An 18,313-nucleotide genomic window follows, 5' to 3' on the forward strand; every position below is an offset into this window, starting at 1 on the left:
GTATAATTCCAGTTACATGTAGCCTCTACAGTAATCAAATTCATAGATACAAAAAGTAGAATGTGGTTACCGGGAGCTGGAGGGAGAGGAAGAAAGGGAGTCATTTAATGAGTATAGAGGTTCAGTTTTGCAAATCAGTTGGTTGCAAAACAATGTGAATATGTTTAACACTACTGAATGGTATACTTGGAAATACTGAAGATTGTAAATTTTATATCACATGTTTTTCACCACAATGTAAAAATTATCATTGATATTACCATATATTTTTTTAGCTATAATGGCATCATTTTTCTGAAATAAACTAATACATTTGACCATGCATTCATTTCGAGAAAATTCAAATTTCCTAATGTTTCCTTGAGACAAACTGTTTGTTAATATTTTCCTCTGTTGTTAGATTTCAAATACTTTGGCTACCTAACAATAAAAGTCCATTCCATAGTTTTCATTGATTTTTTTAATCAAAGAAGTTTCTCTTGCCTCTTCTAGCTCCTACACTAGTCTTAGCACTCTTATTAAGCAATGTGTGTTTTCTGGGCACCAATGATAACTGTCTCAAGTGGGTGAATACAGAAGAAACAATAATTAAAATTACATTTGGCATCAGCATAAGTATTATGTTTTTATGGAGATACATACTTCTTTCAATTTGAAAAGTCAGATAATATAATTGCCTGTCTCTGTACCTACCTTGTTGACTTTCACCTTACATTTGATTTAAAATTTATTAAAAAATACACTGATAAATGCAAATTTTTGATCATTTATTAACTGTAATTAAAATTTACATGGATCTATTTATTAAGGACATTGTGTAATGTTTCCACTTTATGTTTTAAACAATTACAAACATGTAGCTTAAAATAATGTACAGATCAATGTAACAAGATTGAAAAATGGGCGATGAGAATATGAAGTCTTCCTTCTTTCTAGCAATAACCATAAACACTCTCACTTAACGGATCATACATTTTTCTTTTGATATTCTAAGTTTGTTTAAGAACAAAATGCTAAAGGAGTTCAACATGCAATGGATATATATAACATTCAGAATCACTAGCTTCCATGCTTACACTGAACTCAACATAAGGCAAAAGCCTCATAATTATACTGCATCTTTGGCTCAGTGTGTTAAAAAAGCAAAGCAACATGGTAAGCCTAATGAAAACAATCCTTTGTGTTTGCCAGTTTCAGATTGCCAGTATGGTTGCAATAAAATTCAACCATTATCTCTGATGAAATATGCAGCTTTGATTAGCAGGACAGTTTGTTTTCTGAATGCAAGATACAAGCATGAATCTGTTTCTCTAATCGTTCTCATAGCTTAGGAAAATGAGGCAGAAGCAGGTTTATTTTAATAAAGCATAATTCTGCTTCCCAGTGTGATCACATATGATTAGAAAAACAGCAAACCAATGAGATTCTGTCAGATGAAATATTCTGTCCTCTACTCTTTGCAATCTCTTGGATATTGCCATAGACTATAAAATGATTGAATGAGCTGTGGTCATGAAATTATCCATGTCACAAATACTGGTCTCTCCTTTCAACTGCTCAAGAAAAAACAAGCCTTTGGTAACTCTAGTTATTGTATGCTATAATACAAAACAAATTACCAATAACCATTCCCGAACTAACTAACATATGGCCAGACATTGTTCCTGTATAAGTTTAATGTTTTCTTGTTTCCTACTATTCTGTTTGATCTACTAACTCTTTCAACATCAATAGGTAATGCTACAGAGATCCTTGTTCTTGAAGAGTTTTTATCTCTGGAAGTTCTCATTCTTGCCACTCAGTATAAAAATAACCACTCCAGCAAGTAAAATCTTTCCAAGTAAAATATCAATAAGTCAAGGTTGCTTGATGACTACCACACAGGCACCTGCTCTCCCAATATTCAAGGAAGCCATCTGTTAAAAAAGATGAAACACAACTTAAGACAAGTTTTACTGTCATAGAAAAATATACAACTTATATTTTAAAGTTTATATACAGGAAAATCATAAATAAATGTGCTCATTTTCCCATTTTAGCCAGAAGTAGTACAATAACAATGAAAACACTGAAAATGGCATTTTAAAAAAAGCAATGATTTATATATTGAAAATTTTTAAGCCTACAATTTTAATGGAGTTTTTAAAAACAGTATTAAAATATTTAATGATTTTTATTGAAATTAACCTGCTATAGAAAAGTTTCCATCAAAGCTGTATTCTGGAGCTTCCACGGATACATTTGTGATAATATTTCATAGTGATAGCTTGGACTATATTTTAGATGAAATAGCTATTACACTTACTGCAATCATTTTGAAGTTATTTCCCCAGATATTGTATTGAATTAAATGTGTTATTCATTCATTTTAAACAGAGACATATAATGAAATAAATTCAATATTTTGCCATAAATAGGCCATAATTATAATTGCTACATGCTTATTAAAATTTTTCCATCTTATGACAATCACTGAAATGAGAACTGAGTATTTTTTTAATAATGCTGAATATGAAAATGGTTAGAAATGTATTAAAAGCAATAATTTTTACAGAGTTTGTAATGAGAATTTATTCTTTGGAGACAAGCTAACATTTTGATAATTTGAGCTTTTTGATATCAATAATTTTTATTACAGTTTTCTAAGAATATCAAGGTAGATTAGAAATTACATGATATTATTTCAGAGTGAAAAGTAAGTGTATAAAATGTAAGAAATAAAATAGCTGCAAACAAAGTAGCCTCAAATCACATACATTATCTTATTGATTGAAACAGGACACATTCTTACACTCTAAATATAAAAATTACCTCCATTTTCCACCAGTTATTTTGAATGTATTTGTTGTTACCCATCATCCCACTGTAGGTTAAAAAAATCCACATGATATTTATTTTTTATTCTTTAATGGATTATTTGTAAAAGCTAATTTAATGTAACATCACTTGTCTTCCTCATAGAATTATTGCACAAAATGAGAGTTGGGAAGGAGCATGTGAATATATTTGTGATATATTTGTGTGAAGAACAGTTTTTATAGGTCATCACTGTTATCTTTGTAATCACATTTTGTACTGTTATGTCCATGAGAGAGATAGTAGTGAATACAATATCAGGAGATAACATGTTAATCCCACAGCATCAATGTATGCAAAGCTAAGTTTACCTGACTCCAAAATGCATGCACTTTCCCTGGTCTTTCTTTTATTATCTAATGATTTTCATGGATTGTTTCACATCAGAGTCATTTAAGAAGCATCTACAAAATACAGTCATGCACTGTATAGCTGCATTTTCATCCTTGAGGTTCTGGTCATGGATGAACCACATATACAATGGTGGTGCCATAATATAATGGAGATGAAAAATTCCTATCATCTGGTAATGTCGTAACCCTCTTAACATCAAAGCACAACGCGTTACCCAAATGTTTCTGGTGACACTGGTGTAAACAAACCTGTTGTACTGCTTTTTTTTGAAAATAGAAAAAAGCTCATAGAATAAGGATATAAAGAAAATAATTTACAGCTGGACAATGTGTTTGTGCTTTAATGTAACTGTTACTATAAAGGAGTCAAAAAGTTTTTAAAAATTTAATTGTTTAAAAAGTTAAAAAAAGATACAGTAAGCTAAGGTTAATTTATTATTAAAGAAAGAAAAATATGTTAAAATAAGTTTAGTGTGGCCTAAGTGTAGAGTGTTTTTCAAGTCTACAGTAACATATAGTAACGTCCACGGCCCTCACATCCACTCATCAGTCCGTCACTGACTCATGCAGGGCAGTTTCTAGTCCTGCAAGCTCCATTCAGGTTAAATGCCCTATACAGGTGTGTACCTCTTCTTATCTTTTGTACCACATTTCTATAGTAGCTTTGCTATGTTTAGATATGTTTAGATACACAAACACTATTCTGTTACAATTACCCAGAATACTCATTACGGTAACATACTACATAGCTTTGTAGCCTAGGAGTTATAGGCTATATCATACAGCCTCAGTGTGTAGAAGGCCATATCATCTGGGTTGGTCTAAGTATGCTCTGTAGTATGTGCACAATGATGAGATTTCCTAAGGATGGATTTCTCAGATTGTATTTCATTTTTAAGGAACGCATGACTGTATATGTGCACAAACCCTATCACTAAATGGAAATTTAGGATTAATATTGGGTAATTGTATTTTTGGAAACTTTCCCAAAGGCTACCTGATGTCCATTCAATATTCAGTACTGTGTACTAGACTACATATAGAGTGAGTAACTTAACTTTATACCTTCATCTACATCTATACCTCTATCTTTATATATGCTTGTGCGTATGTGTGCATGTGAAAATGAATCCTTTCTGTTTTTCCAAAAACCAAAATGCGATATTCCCCTTGTGTTTCTTATGTCAGCAAATGACACCCATCTCCACCCAGTTGTTCAAGACAGAATCCTCAACCCTTCTTTTTACCTCACTCAACCCTAAATGTGAATCATCAAGCCCTCTAAATATATCTCCAACAAGTTTAATTCTATCCATTTCTTCAGTCTTCCACATAGCTCAGGTTACATAATGTAAACCATGTCTATCTCTCAAAACTTAATGATTCTCTTTCTTGCTCAGTGAGGCATACCAAATATTCTTCCTCTGGGTCTTACAAATAATGTTCCTTAAGCCAAAGCATTCCTATATTTTCATCTAGTTAGCTATTACTCATTTGTCAGACCTCATTCCACATATTTCCTGAAAGAAGATTTCTCTGCCCAATGCACTTAAGTTCTATCAAAGTGCTATTCTCTTACCGAAGAATTAATCATGCTATTTTAAAGATTTGGTATTTTTCTATATAAGTATGTTTTAAATGTTTAAGAAAAGTTATCCTTCTTTCCTCTTGGTCCAGATTTATTTAACATATATTTTTAAAAATCTCCCCTTATTCTCCCTCTAGGGGTTGTACCCTTCAGCATGAGTAGTATGATAACCTAAAAAGGTTGGCCACAGAACCAATGAAATAAAAGTAATGCTGAATGTAGATCTTTCACCAGGCTTCTCTGTAACAAATTTGGCAATATATCATTCTCACTATATCTTATATATCTATTGTGTACAAATAAATGAAATGCATACACAAAAAGTATACCTAGTTGCAACAATACTTCTCAATTTATTTGAGAAACATTCATACTACCTCCTACTCTGAGCCAGCAACTCTGCTAGTCTTTGGAGACCCCACAATAAAAGAAACATTGTCATTGATTCCTTATAACCTGCAGATGAATGCAGCCTGATAGTGCTATCAGAATATACCAAGAGAATACATTAAAGGGCAGTTTTACTTAGGCAAGGGGAAATGGGTTAAAGTTCTTTGTTATATCTTGAAGCACATGCATCATTTTTTCAAATCAAACACAAAAAAATAAGCCCAGTGTTAAATGACAAAAGTCAAATTTATTTAAAACATACATAGATACACACATGTATCTATACATATGGTATGTGTATACATTCTCTGTAAAACAAAGCAACAAAACTGGCAATCGATTCCTAATCTATTTCCAACTCAAGCTAACCTGAGTATTTTTCCAAATATCCACATATTTGGATATTTTAATATAGTTTGCTTATTTATTTTAACAATCAGCCTTTTGTGGGTGATTATCAACTTATATGGGATAATCAACTTATGCCACTTATAGGACATATAGAGTGAAAGTGACAGGAATTTAGCAAATATGGGAAACCTTTCAAGTAGGCTAGAATCCTGAAAATTTTTAAAGGGATTTTGTATGGGTCTGCTGCTCATCCCTCAAGAGCCTTAAAAATATAAATATTGAGAAGATATGGAAGCAAAATCTTAAAGTAATTTAATAGTTTTAAATTTAATGTTTATTATATTAAAGTTGTTATAAAACATTTTAAATGCCACTTTGCTGTTTGTAAGATGCTATATAATCCAAAAAAGTATAATAAAATACAGATGAAGGAAAATGATCTTTAGCAGTCTTTTACCTATTATTACTACATACATTGTTTTGATTTCAATTTTAGAGGAATGATAAGCATAATTACTCTTTATTAGAAATATGTATTCAGATATTATATTACATCACTTATATAAACATAAGCTTCCTTTGTTTAATGTTCTGTTAAGTGGAACATTTAAAATACACACATTTAGCTAGTACAGTTCCTTAGTAAATCAACAATCATTAATTCATGCATGCAGGGTTTGCTTTGGAAACACTAGGGACTCAGAAAGGTACAGAGTCAAAATATATCCTTCAAAATTTTAGTGCAATAATGTGAAAAGCAATAATTGCTCACTTCTTTTTACATACAGTGCTCTTTGAATAAGAAATGCTTCTTCTTTAGCAATTAAAGTAAAATGTAGAAAATAACAAGACTTAGATCTCTTGATATTTTCCCTTCTTTTCTCTACTCCTCCTTTTTTCTTACTTGGCTACATGTACCTATTTTTGTTGAAGTCAAGAGTTTTCCTTTAGAGGATAATAAATTCACAATGCAGGTACCTTAGTCTAGCCATTAGGAATTTGGTTTTGTACTCTGAAGTTAGTCTGACTAAATATTGTTGCTGAACACGTACCATCAAAACTGGCAAAATCAAGGAAATTATGTTTCGTTAAAAGTGAGTATCTTTAAAACAAATGTACTTTAATCAGGTTTCAAATTCTTTAGATAAATTGTAGTCAATTTCTGTGACCAAAATCAGATCCTTCTACCCACTGAGGCAATATGAGGAGATGTGGTTATTATCTCGCTTCAATTAAATAAAGCTTTAGAGATGCACTGCACTCTTAGATGGAAACGATTTATTTGAACAGTATCTTACTTTTAGATTTCTGGTAAAAGTGAGAAATAATAGAAATATTGAGAGACTTGGAGAAGAATGAAAGTAAAGAGAAATCAAATATATAAGGGCACAAGTCAGAATGTATCGATTTCCTCCATCATAAGCAAGGCCATAGTAGCTATGCAGCTAAGATGTTTTCCACTATAATTAGTTTGCCCTGGCCTCATCCTCCCATCACACTCACACACACCAACACACATCCTCTAGTTATGTGATTACAATGGGAGCTGTTTCATTCTAGCAAGATCCTGAGTCTCTAACTACAGTTTGTATGTAAGAGATAATGCCTCACCTAAGATAAGCCAGTCATTTTACTCCAACTTCCTGGACAAAATGATTGACAAGGAGTGAGCATTCATTACATGACAGGCTATGCAAAGCCCTTTCTTGTTTATTCTTTTAATTGAACTGGGATTTTTAAAAAGTTATTTTCTTTTTATGGCTGCGGGGATTACTATTTGGACTTTCCAGCAGCACCACCAGGTGGAAAATTCTCTCTGCAACAGATAAAAATAGACCCAATAAACAGTAACAAAAATGAATGCCAAGAAGGTTGATTTCTGCAGCCTTTATATTGTTTCTAAAACCAAACATTCTAAAGTTAGGGTTTTGTGAATCAATATATTACACTTTTATTTTTTACTTCAGTAACTCAAATTCAGATTCTGTTTCTTGTTGTGGAAAATGGAAATCTCAATAAGCATGTATGTCATTTTTTAATATTTTATTGGTATTGTAGTAATAAAAAGTACATAAGAATGTATAATTTAATGAACTTTTTACAAAATTAACACAATGTTGGACAAAAGCAATCATTTTGGGTTTAGGATACTTTTACTAGATTACTGTTAGTATACCCCTCCTCCATAGAAGGAAAATGAAATAAATTCTTATCCTTGAAGTGAATTATGCTGATGACAATCTTACCTGTGTCCACTCATTAGTTTGTGGGTCATAGGATTCCATAGTGTTGAGGTATGTCTGTCCATCATAGCCACCAACAGCATATAATCTGTCACCAAGAAGACAGACCCCAACAGCATCTCTGGGCATACTCAAAGGAGCCACCATGGTCCACGTGTCTGTTTTGGGATCATATCTAAAATTCAATGACAATAGTGCATAACATATTCTAATCACATTCAACTGTTACTATAAAAATTTTACTTTTTGCAAAGCCTGTCATGAAGAAGGAAACTTTTTTTTCTCTAAAGGCTCAAACATTTGAGCTTGTATTCTAGAATGAACATCCATTATGTCTAGCTTCCTAAATTTTAAGATATTTTAAAAATGCATCCAGACTCACAGATGAATGCAGATTCATTCAACAGAAATACATGTCATGATGTCTTTCTACAAAAAAGTGTCAGATATATAAATAACTATTATCCACAGTAGAATTAGGGTATTTGAAACAGATGTTTGCAGACTGCTATGGTAATGAAGTAGAAGAAATGATTAAAAATCTGGGAGAACTATGGAATACTCGATAGATGAAGTTTCCTTTAAAACAGTTCTGAAAGTCTAGCCTAAATTTGCTAGAAAAAAAAAAAAAAGGAAAAATTTGTACAAAAATAACTGTAGTGTTTTGCTGTTGTTGTTATTGTTGTTGCATTGTTTTGTTTTGTTTTTCGTTTTAATGCATGGTCAGCTTTGAGGCAACAGGTAAGTAGTGTGACTATGTTCAAGAAAGACTGAGGAAATGGTGTGTCTCAAGATGTAAGTTTTGGTTAGCTTATGGGATGTTTGATTCCCTGGGTAAGAAGGTACTTTCAGTTTACTCAATAGAAAAGTAGCCTCTGAAAGTGGGGAAACAATTATAACATGAACACAACTGAGTTTAGTGACATTTATCAGGATTCACAGTGAGGGAGGGACTAGTAATTCAAGAGATCAAAGTCAGAAGACTGAAGTTATTGTTACTAAATTCAAACAAAAATTATTTTCAATAAAATTTCATAACCATATAGCACATACAGTTATTTCACATTTTGAGTGGCAAAACCCTGAAGACTCCTTTAATGAATGTACTCTGAATGAATGAAGAAAATATACCTTTGCCTTTGGCCCACAATTGCAGGTTCAGATACAAAAACAGAAAGGGTGGTAAGAATCCAGAAGAATGAATATAAAATAAAACTGTGAAAAGGACTTTCCAAAAAACACAACAAACAAATTCTTAGTTTGTTTTCCTGCTCCATTTTTTTTCACCCATTCAATTTTTAACTTGAACACTCCTAAAACAAATGAATAAACAAAAATACCTATGCCTTACTGAAAAGAAAGAAGGTTGTTACAGAAGATGTGGAATTTCTGTTTCACAGAGAATATTCATATTTCCCACGATGTTATGTGAATTTGCACACTGTGGTTGGGGAGTTTGTGCGCTGCCAAGATGATGTGTACAGTGAGGTGTTGGTTGAATGCTAGAAAATCAGGATCACCTTGAAGCATAGGCTGCCCGGCACGTAAAAATTTAATTTTTAGTGCTATAGTTAATAAACACAAAACATCACAGATAGATGCAGACGTATATAGACACACACACCAACAGAAATACATAATCTGTGCCATCAAAATCTCCTTTAAAAATATTTAAACAATGTCCACAAATAGTTTTAAATATGCAAAGATTTTTAAATATGAGAAAACAAAAGATACCACAATGGAGAAAATAGTTCAATCCAGAATGTGGAATATTTGATAAAGTAACTGACTGAATATTTAATAAATCAATGGCAAAAGATAATGAGTAAATAATTAGGAAGAAGTAACTGTTCTAAGTTAAATGTGAATTAGAAATATAACAAAATATAGTGAGTAACCTTTACCTGGATCCTAATTCAAACATACCAACTGTTAAAAAATGTTTGAGACATTTTTGAATATCAGTATAACCTAGGAATTACCTTTAAATAAGCAACTATTGAAGTTTTTATTAGCAGAATAATAACTTTGGGGTTACATTAACAAATAAAGTCCTTATTACCTTTGTTTGCTTCTGGAATAATTCAATAATGTTTTGGGTTGAAAATATGTTCAGAAATTTCTCTACAAAACTTTAGAGAAAAAAGGAGGGACACAGGGCAGAAAAATGGATGAAACAATAAGAACAAATTTATGATAGTTGTTGAAGCAGGAAAATAAGTATAGGGGAGTTAACTGTATCATTTGCTTTTTGTTTGTCAGAAAATTTTTCTAGTACAAATAACTTTAAAGTGAATAGTTTACGTAGAATACAGTCTGGATTTTGTCACCATCATGTCACACGAGCAGTTTTTCTGAAGTCATATTATCCTCATTTAATTATTATTCAGCTCTATAGAATTATGTCAAATATTGTCTGCAAAGCAGATTTTATCATGTTGCAAATTATATATATATATATATATATATATATATTTATTTATTTATTTAATAGGTCATGGGAACTGAGAGAATAGCAAACGTTAGTGTGCTAAGCAATAATAAACTAATTTCCAGAGGTTTAGTTCTTCACGTAAAACTCAAATGTTGGAAGGGAAATTTTAAAAATACTAATTTGTCCTACATTTTGATACATATTTTAAAAATACTAACCTGCAATCAGAAATATATACATATATATTTTAAATTTTCTAAAAAGTAATTTTACAATTTTAATGCTTTTTTTTGGAAAATACAAATCTTTGAATTAGATGTGTCTGTTTTCAGTAGTAGGTAACATATCTGAAATGTGTAATAACTATCTTATCTGGTAATGATAATAATATTTAAATTTATATTTTACCAGTAAAACCAAACCAAAACAAAATCTGAGTCATCTGACATAGACACACTCTCCCAGTTATTTAGGAAGAGATCACACAAATTTAAAATCTCCCAGTTGCCATTGTTCTTGTTCTCAGAATGATAACTTCAAATAGATTTTTCTATATTCAGGAACTCTGGGATTCACCTCTCAGCCTGGCACATACAAAGTTATTATCATGAAAATGAAATAAACAATCTATAGATGTATAAGCATTGTCCAAACAATTACTAATAGTGAACTCTGTCATTTGCAGGTCATGTTTCTGAAAACCTTGAATTCTAAGCAGCCTTTTTTTGCCTCTAGTTGCCAGCTTTTTTCTTTTTTCTTTTCATTTTTTTAATAAGGTGGTGGGTGTGGGGTCTTACTGTATTTGGGCTGTCTGCCTTTCCTGCATCTTACCTTGGCCTTCCTGGTCAGAGTGTGAGCTCCATATCAGAGACTCTATTAAAGTTTATAGCCTTCAAGCAAAAGAAGTGCCAGTATATAGTAGTTAAAATTAACTACAAAATGAAAACTTGCTAAAGGCATATGATAGTCACAGAACAAAAGTTAATTTCTCTTTGTAAAACCAAATTGAATTTTTTTAAGAAACCATTAAATTTTCAACCATTAGTGTCATTTTCATACTTTAAGGATAATAATTGGCCTTAACATTTCTGAGGAAAATTGTTTTAAATATAAACACATTACTTTGTTAACAAATAGAATTGAGAATGTTTCTTTTCCCAAGTTTGTACAGGAGATATTTAGATAGAGAGCAAATTAAACAATAAAGAAGTGATTTATAGTCCAGCAGGTCTGCCTGTAAAACAAACAAACAAAATCAAATTAAAAACCAAAGAAACAACAAAATAAATAAAGATCCATGCTGTGAGAATGGATAGCCTGCTTCAAAAGAGTGGCACATAGATTTCAAGTATATTAATCACAAAATCTCTGTATTAATTAACTTTAAGAAATCAGATGTGAATTGAGCAATCGAGAGTGACAACAGTGTTGGCTAAAAATAAATACTTTTATTTTTTCCTGTAAAGAAAACCAACATTTACCAGATTTCATGACATTAACAAAGGAAATGTTCCTGGACTTTTAAAACTGTTTATTTTCTAGAAATATAAAACAATTAATTTCAATACAAATTATTTGTTTATAACTGCATAACAGTAATAATGTTCCTAATACACATTTTCATTCAGATGTTTTCGTATGTATGCATTTCTAATGGATATTAGCAATGGGATTTCTGGGTCAAAGACAGTGTATACTTTGAAATGTGGTAAATGTTGACAATTGATATTACAAAGAGGCTGTGTTAATTTACACTCCACTCCTACCATCACTGTAACGAGCGTGTGTCAGTTGTTCTACATTCTCTCCAACATACAGTATTATGTGTATTATGTGTTTTTTCATTTTAGACTTTCCTGTGGGTAAGTGATGGTATAATATTGTAATTTTAATTTGCATTTCCCTGATAACTAATGCCATCCAATCTTCCCCCACCCCCCTCCAGTAGTCATTGCCTATTTGGATATCACCTCTTGAAGAGTTCTTGTTCAAACCTTCTGCCTAGCTTTTCTGTTCTTTTAAAAAGGATATCTAGAATTTACCTATATATTGGAAACAATGCTTTTGTTGGTTATATGCATTGCAAATATTTTCCCCACTTTCCAACAACTTCTTACCCTCTTAATGGTATCTTCTGAAGACATTTTACTGTCATATTTTCTTTATAGATGATCCTATGTAGGTCTAGGTTAAGAAATCTTTCACACTTCATTTGTTTTTGAAGGTGATCTCCTGTGTTGTATTCTAACAGCTTTATTGTTTTATGGGTCGTATTTAAATCTAAAATCCAGCATGAGTTGATATTTAATGTAATATGTAATAGAGGATAAGACTACGATTTTCCACATGAGATATCCAAATCACCCAGCCACATTTGTCATACTGGCGGGCCTTTCTTTACTGCTCTTTGGTTTCTCCTTTGCCATAATCAAGATTCTTTACATGTGTGATTGTGTTTCTGAACACAAATCTATTCCATTTGTCTACTTATTTATACTGTATTGTTACTACAATGTCTAGTTAAAATAATTTAATAAGAGGCTTTTATATATAGTTTTTCAAGGTTGTCTTGGAACTTAGGACGCTTTTCACTTTTATTTAAATTTTAGGATCATGTTTCCAACGTACACACAGCCACAATGAAACTACACGAAAAAACTGTAATTTAAAAAGACTGCATTAAATTTATAAATTTTGTTTGCTCATTTTTTGTTTTGTTTTTGTTTTTGGGAGGGGGTTGGGGTTTGTTTGATTGCTTGTTTTTGAGACAAGGCCTCAGTCTGTCACCCAGACAGTGGTGAAATCTCGGCTTACCGCAACCTCCAGCTCTAGTGCTTGAGCAAACCTTCCACCTTAACCTCCAGAGTAGCTGGCACTACAAGCATGTGCCACCATGCCTGGCTAACTTTTTATTTTTATTATTATTGTTTTCAAGTTTTAGTGAGATGAGATCTCACTATGTCACCCAGTCTGCTCACAAACTCCTGGGCTCAAGTGATCCACCTGCCTTGGCTTCCCAAAGAGCTGGAATTAAAGGCATAAGCCATTATGCCCAGCCCAATTAATTTTATATATTGACTGAGTATATAGCAATCTTATTATTTCAATCTAATAGTTTCTAGTTTGATTCATATGAAATTATTAGATATTTATCACATAATCTTGAATAATGGCATTTTTATTTATTCCTTTCCAATTGGAGGCAATTTGCTTTCTTTCTATTGCCTAACATGGCTAGTTGTTCTGTTAACATGTCTAATAAAAATGGTATTAGCAGTCATGTTTTTCTTCTCATTCTAATGAAAAACACAAAACATTTCAATATTTGACTATGAATATTTTGTAGATTCTTATTATCAAATTAACAACATCAGTTTATTTTTCAAGTTTGGGGAGCATTTTTATAATGGATATTGACTTTTATCATTTATTCACTTATTCAGACATTCATTTAATTGTCATTGTATTAAGTTACATTATTACTCTTTTCAATATTAAACCAAATGTGCCTTTCTGTGATAAACTCACATTGGATTTATGTACATGCTTTATCAAACTGATTCTGTCCTAAGAGAATTCTAAGAATTAAAGTTTTAGGGTAGATCCTAATATATTTGAAATGAAAATAATTTTCATATTTTGGTTTATAACATATAACTTTCTAAAAGCATATAAATAATGGTAGTGGTATAATGGTTACCCTTATAGACAATATTTGTTGGTACACATGATTTTCTACCAAATTTTACGATATTCTGGGTCATAAAGTAAACCTCAGATGATTATAATACTTTGAAGTGGTTTTAAATTCACTGTTAATTTTAACCCCAAGACAGAGGAGAAAGCAGTCAGCACAATGTTAGAAAAAAATTTCCTCAATATATTCAGTGTGTTTCAGGCTCTTATGCCGATGATGTGCTTAATGTCTACTTTAAATGTGTAGTCTTTTTTGATGTACTTATTGATATTCTCCTAACTTTTTAAATCCCTTTCTTAAAAACATAATGGGCATAGAATGATTCAGAAAGGAAGACGGAAGAAAATAAATTTCTGCTTCCCTTCTCAATATCTGTTGTTCATTTTCAATGCCAAAAAACTTTAAAGTTAATTTGATTTCAATTTCTGTATAATGATGAATGAAAAATTCTATTTTGACTTATGTCATATTTTATTACATCCATTTTTCAAGATTGAGGGGAGGAGAAATGAGTTGTTGACAGAACAAAAAGAAAATAAGGAAAAGCTAAACAGCTCTTTGACTCCTCTCAGATGCAGTTGTCACAATACACCTTTAAAAATTATTTTAACTATTCTCAGTCAGCAGAACATGGATTATACCCAGGAAATCTGAATGCCAGTTTAAACAAACTTTAAAAATTGGATATCTCTTAACAGTTCAAAACTAAAAAGCAACGGATTATTTATATAATCACTTCCTCTACTAGTACGACAGAAAACCATAATTAGCACTATAAAGCCAAATTACTTTTATTTTATTTTATTTATATATTTTTTGAGACAGGGTCTCACTCTGTCACCCAGGCTGGAGTGCAGTGGCAAGTGATGGCTTACTGCAGTCTTAACTCCTCCAGGCTCAAGTGATCCTCCCACCTCAGCCTCCCAAGTAGCTGGGGCCCCAGGCATGTGCCATCACACCTAATTCTTGTATTACTAGTACAGATGAGATTTTGCCATGTTGTCCAGACTGATCTCAAACTCCTGAGCTCAAGCAATCCACCTTTCTTGTCCTCCAAAGATGCCAGGATTACAGGCGTGAGCCACTGGACCTGGCCGATATCCTTCTATCTGTATAGATTAACATATGTTTCATTTATTCGTCCATATTTGTAATTCCACATAATCCTTCGTCCTCAAAATATGCAGATAAATTATCATGATGCCAGAATAATTCTGGGCAGCATATCTAAGGACAGCAGGTTATTCTGTCACCTCCTTTCTGTGTCGCTCCTCATAAGCCATTGAGGGAAACAGCAAATCACAGAATTAAATTGGTATAGCTATTGTATCAGCTAACGTTGCTGCATCTACTTATAAAGCAGGGCTCCTAAATACTTAGGTTAGCATAGAATCCTTGATATGGTTAGGCTTTGTGTCCCCACCCAAATTTAATTTTGGATTGTAATCCCCAGATGTTGAGGGAGAAACTTGGCGGAGGGTGACTGGATAATGGGGGTGATTTCCCCCACGCTATTCTTGTGACAGTGAGTGAGTTTCCATGAGATCTGGTGGTTTCACAAGTGTTTGGCAAGTTCCTCCTTCGCTCGCTCTCTCTCGTCTGCTGCCATGTAAGACATGCGCGCTTCCCCTTCTCCATGATGGTAAGTTTCCTGAGGCTTCATCAGCTATGTGGAGCTATTAGTCAATTATACCTGTTTTCTTTATAAATGACCCAGTCTAAGGTAGTTTTTTTTTTTTTTTTTTTTTTAAGGGAGTCTCGCTCTGTCGCCCAGGATGGAGTGCAGTGGCGCGATCTCGGCGCACTCTAAGACAGTTCTTAACAGCAGTGTGAAAATGGACTAATATAATCCTCATATTAACATAGTCTATCCAAAATTTGAGCATAATTTGCTAGCCAATAGCAAACATTATGAATGCATAGTAACAGAAAAACAATGGCAACAAACTAGCTAGTCCTTTCTCCCTGCACTCATGCAGCTGACTCCAGCAATAGTATCTTGAATGAGAAAGGGTTTGGGGGAGGAAAGGGAAGGGGGAAGGGGAGAAGCAGCACATCACAATAATATATCAAAATTGTTAATAGCGTTTAGATAAGGTATAAGGATATACTTTTAAATCAGTATTTGAACAATTGCTTAGCTTTTCAGGCCCTATCTATCTCAACAATTTTCTGCTTAAAGTATATGGAAATAATACTCCACCAAGATGATGCAAATGCAAATGTGGATTTGCAATACCAAACAAACATCTACCAAATTTTACAATATTCTCGGTCATAAAGTAAACCTCAAATGATTACATTTGCCTCTCCATGAGTCCATCTCAACATTCACCCATTCTTCTGCTCTATCAATCTATCCATTTATCTTCTACAATTTCTCTATCAATTCATTTGTCTGTATAACATCCTATTTACAGTTTATCTCAAGAAAGTTTTCCTTGTGGGAATATTGAGGTTCATTTTTCTTAGTGTCTGATTGATTCAATACATTCTTGTTATGTGCCTATTCTGTGCCAGAAATTGTACGAAGCACAATAATATAGAGCTGGGTGGAAAGCTATCTTGGGCAGTTTCAGCCGATGGCACCTAGTTTAATTAAAAAAACTGATGTAAAAAGAATTTTAATTATAATGTTAATAATTAGTACCAAGAAATAAATCTCAATTTTTCTTCTTGGTCAAATTTGCATTATGAAATGATCCCTCTGGCAACTATAAGAAGAATGAATTGGAAGATGCAGAAGTGGGTATTACAAAGTCTGGCATAGAAGGTTCCTATTATCTTGACACCCTTCTTTCACCCGCCCTCATTACCGGGATGCAGATGTGAGGGCAAAGGTGGTTCTGATCTATTATTACTCAGCAGCGGGACTGATGCCTTTGAACATATTTTCTTATCTGTTGCCTAGATTCCAGTTTCATTTAGTATCTTAAAGGATTATTTATTTATTTGTCTCTTTCTTCTAATACTGTAAGCTCTGTATAGCATAGTGCAAAATACACGAAAAACATTAGTTGTTAACTAAATAGATAAATGAATGAATGTTGTTTGCCTAATAGATCACATCTTCTGGACCTCACTTCTCCTGAAACTCAATGCACATTTTGGACACTGATTTTGTCCACCAGGTTGCTCTTACTAGGGTGAGGTTTGGTCACAAAATTAGTTTTCATCTATTCCATAAACTAGTCTAGAGTCCTCATTCTCATTCAGTCCCTGCCTTCTACCTTCTCTGATTTGAGGTGCCAGTATTATTTGTGCTTACAATACCTGAGTGCAAACAATTTTTGATAAGCATTATAAAACTGGACTTAACACCGCCATTATATAATAGTCTACATTTCTATAAAAAATCGTTGTGCTATAATAAAATGTGATCTATCCATCTCTCTACAAAACATAGCATTGTACACTATTCTTGCTATTTCTAATGATGTTTGCCTATGATTATGTACTAAAAAACATTTTTACACTCTATGTGCAAAGTGGTTTCACAGAGGCACAGTTGCATATCTTGATTTATTGAGGAGTTACATGTGAAATCGTCAGCATAGAAAATATGTTATAAAAAGTGCAAAAGTGCTATTAATCTGATGAGTAGTATGAGCTAGGATAAGAATCATGATAATGCTGTGTGCTTCTGCATTACTTAAGCTGCTCATATCCACTGCACTCCTATAACTCAAAATAGCCATGCTTATTTAAATCTAATTTTCCAACATAAATATATTCCTAAACTGAATTATTTATGCCTCTGTTCACAAACAACATTTCAATACATTATACAGTCGGGTTGGATGAGAATATTGGGATGAAATATTTCATTAGCAGAATTTATATAAGATATTCAAGGTAAAAGTAGGAGGCTCATCATATTCATCTCTTCGTTTACTCAAGAATTTAGCAGAGAAAATGTAAGTGGGTTAGTTGTTAGTCTATTAGCAGCATTTTAAAAAATAAATGATTGCACATTTGTGTGTATAAAAGTATAAACCTATTTATTAGGACACTGGCCACTGTCTTCATCGTAACACCTGTAGTTCCTGATTTCAGTGGACTAGAAAATATTAAAGTGAAAATGCAGTGAACTTAATGCCTTTCTCGATGTGTATACAGCCATAAAGTTACAGTCCATTTCACAGAGTAGCAATATTGGTAAACATTGTTTCTGCATTTTATCTAATTTGAACACAGCCTGCTTACCAAAAACCATCTCTTGCCAATGGACTTATCCTCAGTAAAAATAATTACACATCCTTAGAAAAAATTGTCATAAGTGGGAAAGAATATCCTTTTTCTATTATCTATACCACTTACAGGCATCAGGATACAGGCTGTGTTTTCCTAATATAAAAAGGAAAATTTTTCTGCTCTCAGAGCTATCCACCAAACATC

At 32.6% G+C, this 18,313-nt stretch overlaps 1 protein-coding gene across 1 annotated transcript in view; it reads right to left on the minus strand.

The window, feature by feature from the left end:
* Positions 1–750: 750 nt before the first annotated feature.
* LOC101015833 (kelch-like protein 1) overlaps positions 751–18,313 on the minus strand; it is a 136,265-nt gene continuing 118,702 nt past the window's right edge. The window contains exons 5-6 of the mRNA XM_031655881.1: positions 7,785–7,956; positions 751–1,916 (exon numbers count right to left, since the gene is read on the minus strand). Of these exons, the coding sequence (XP_031511741.1) occupies positions 1,857–1,916; positions 7,785–7,956 (232 nt within the window). The 3' untranslated portion in view covers positions 751–1,856. The remainder of the gene's footprint in view (positions 1,917–7,784; positions 7,957–18,313) is intronic.

The sequence above is a fragment of the Papio anubis genome, chromosome 15, assembly GCF_008728515.1.
Source record: "Papio anubis isolate 15944 chromosome 15, Panubis1.0, whole genome shotgun sequence".
Classification (NCBI taxonomy): domain Eukaryota; kingdom Metazoa; phylum Chordata; class Mammalia; order Primates; family Cercopithecidae; genus Papio; species Papio anubis.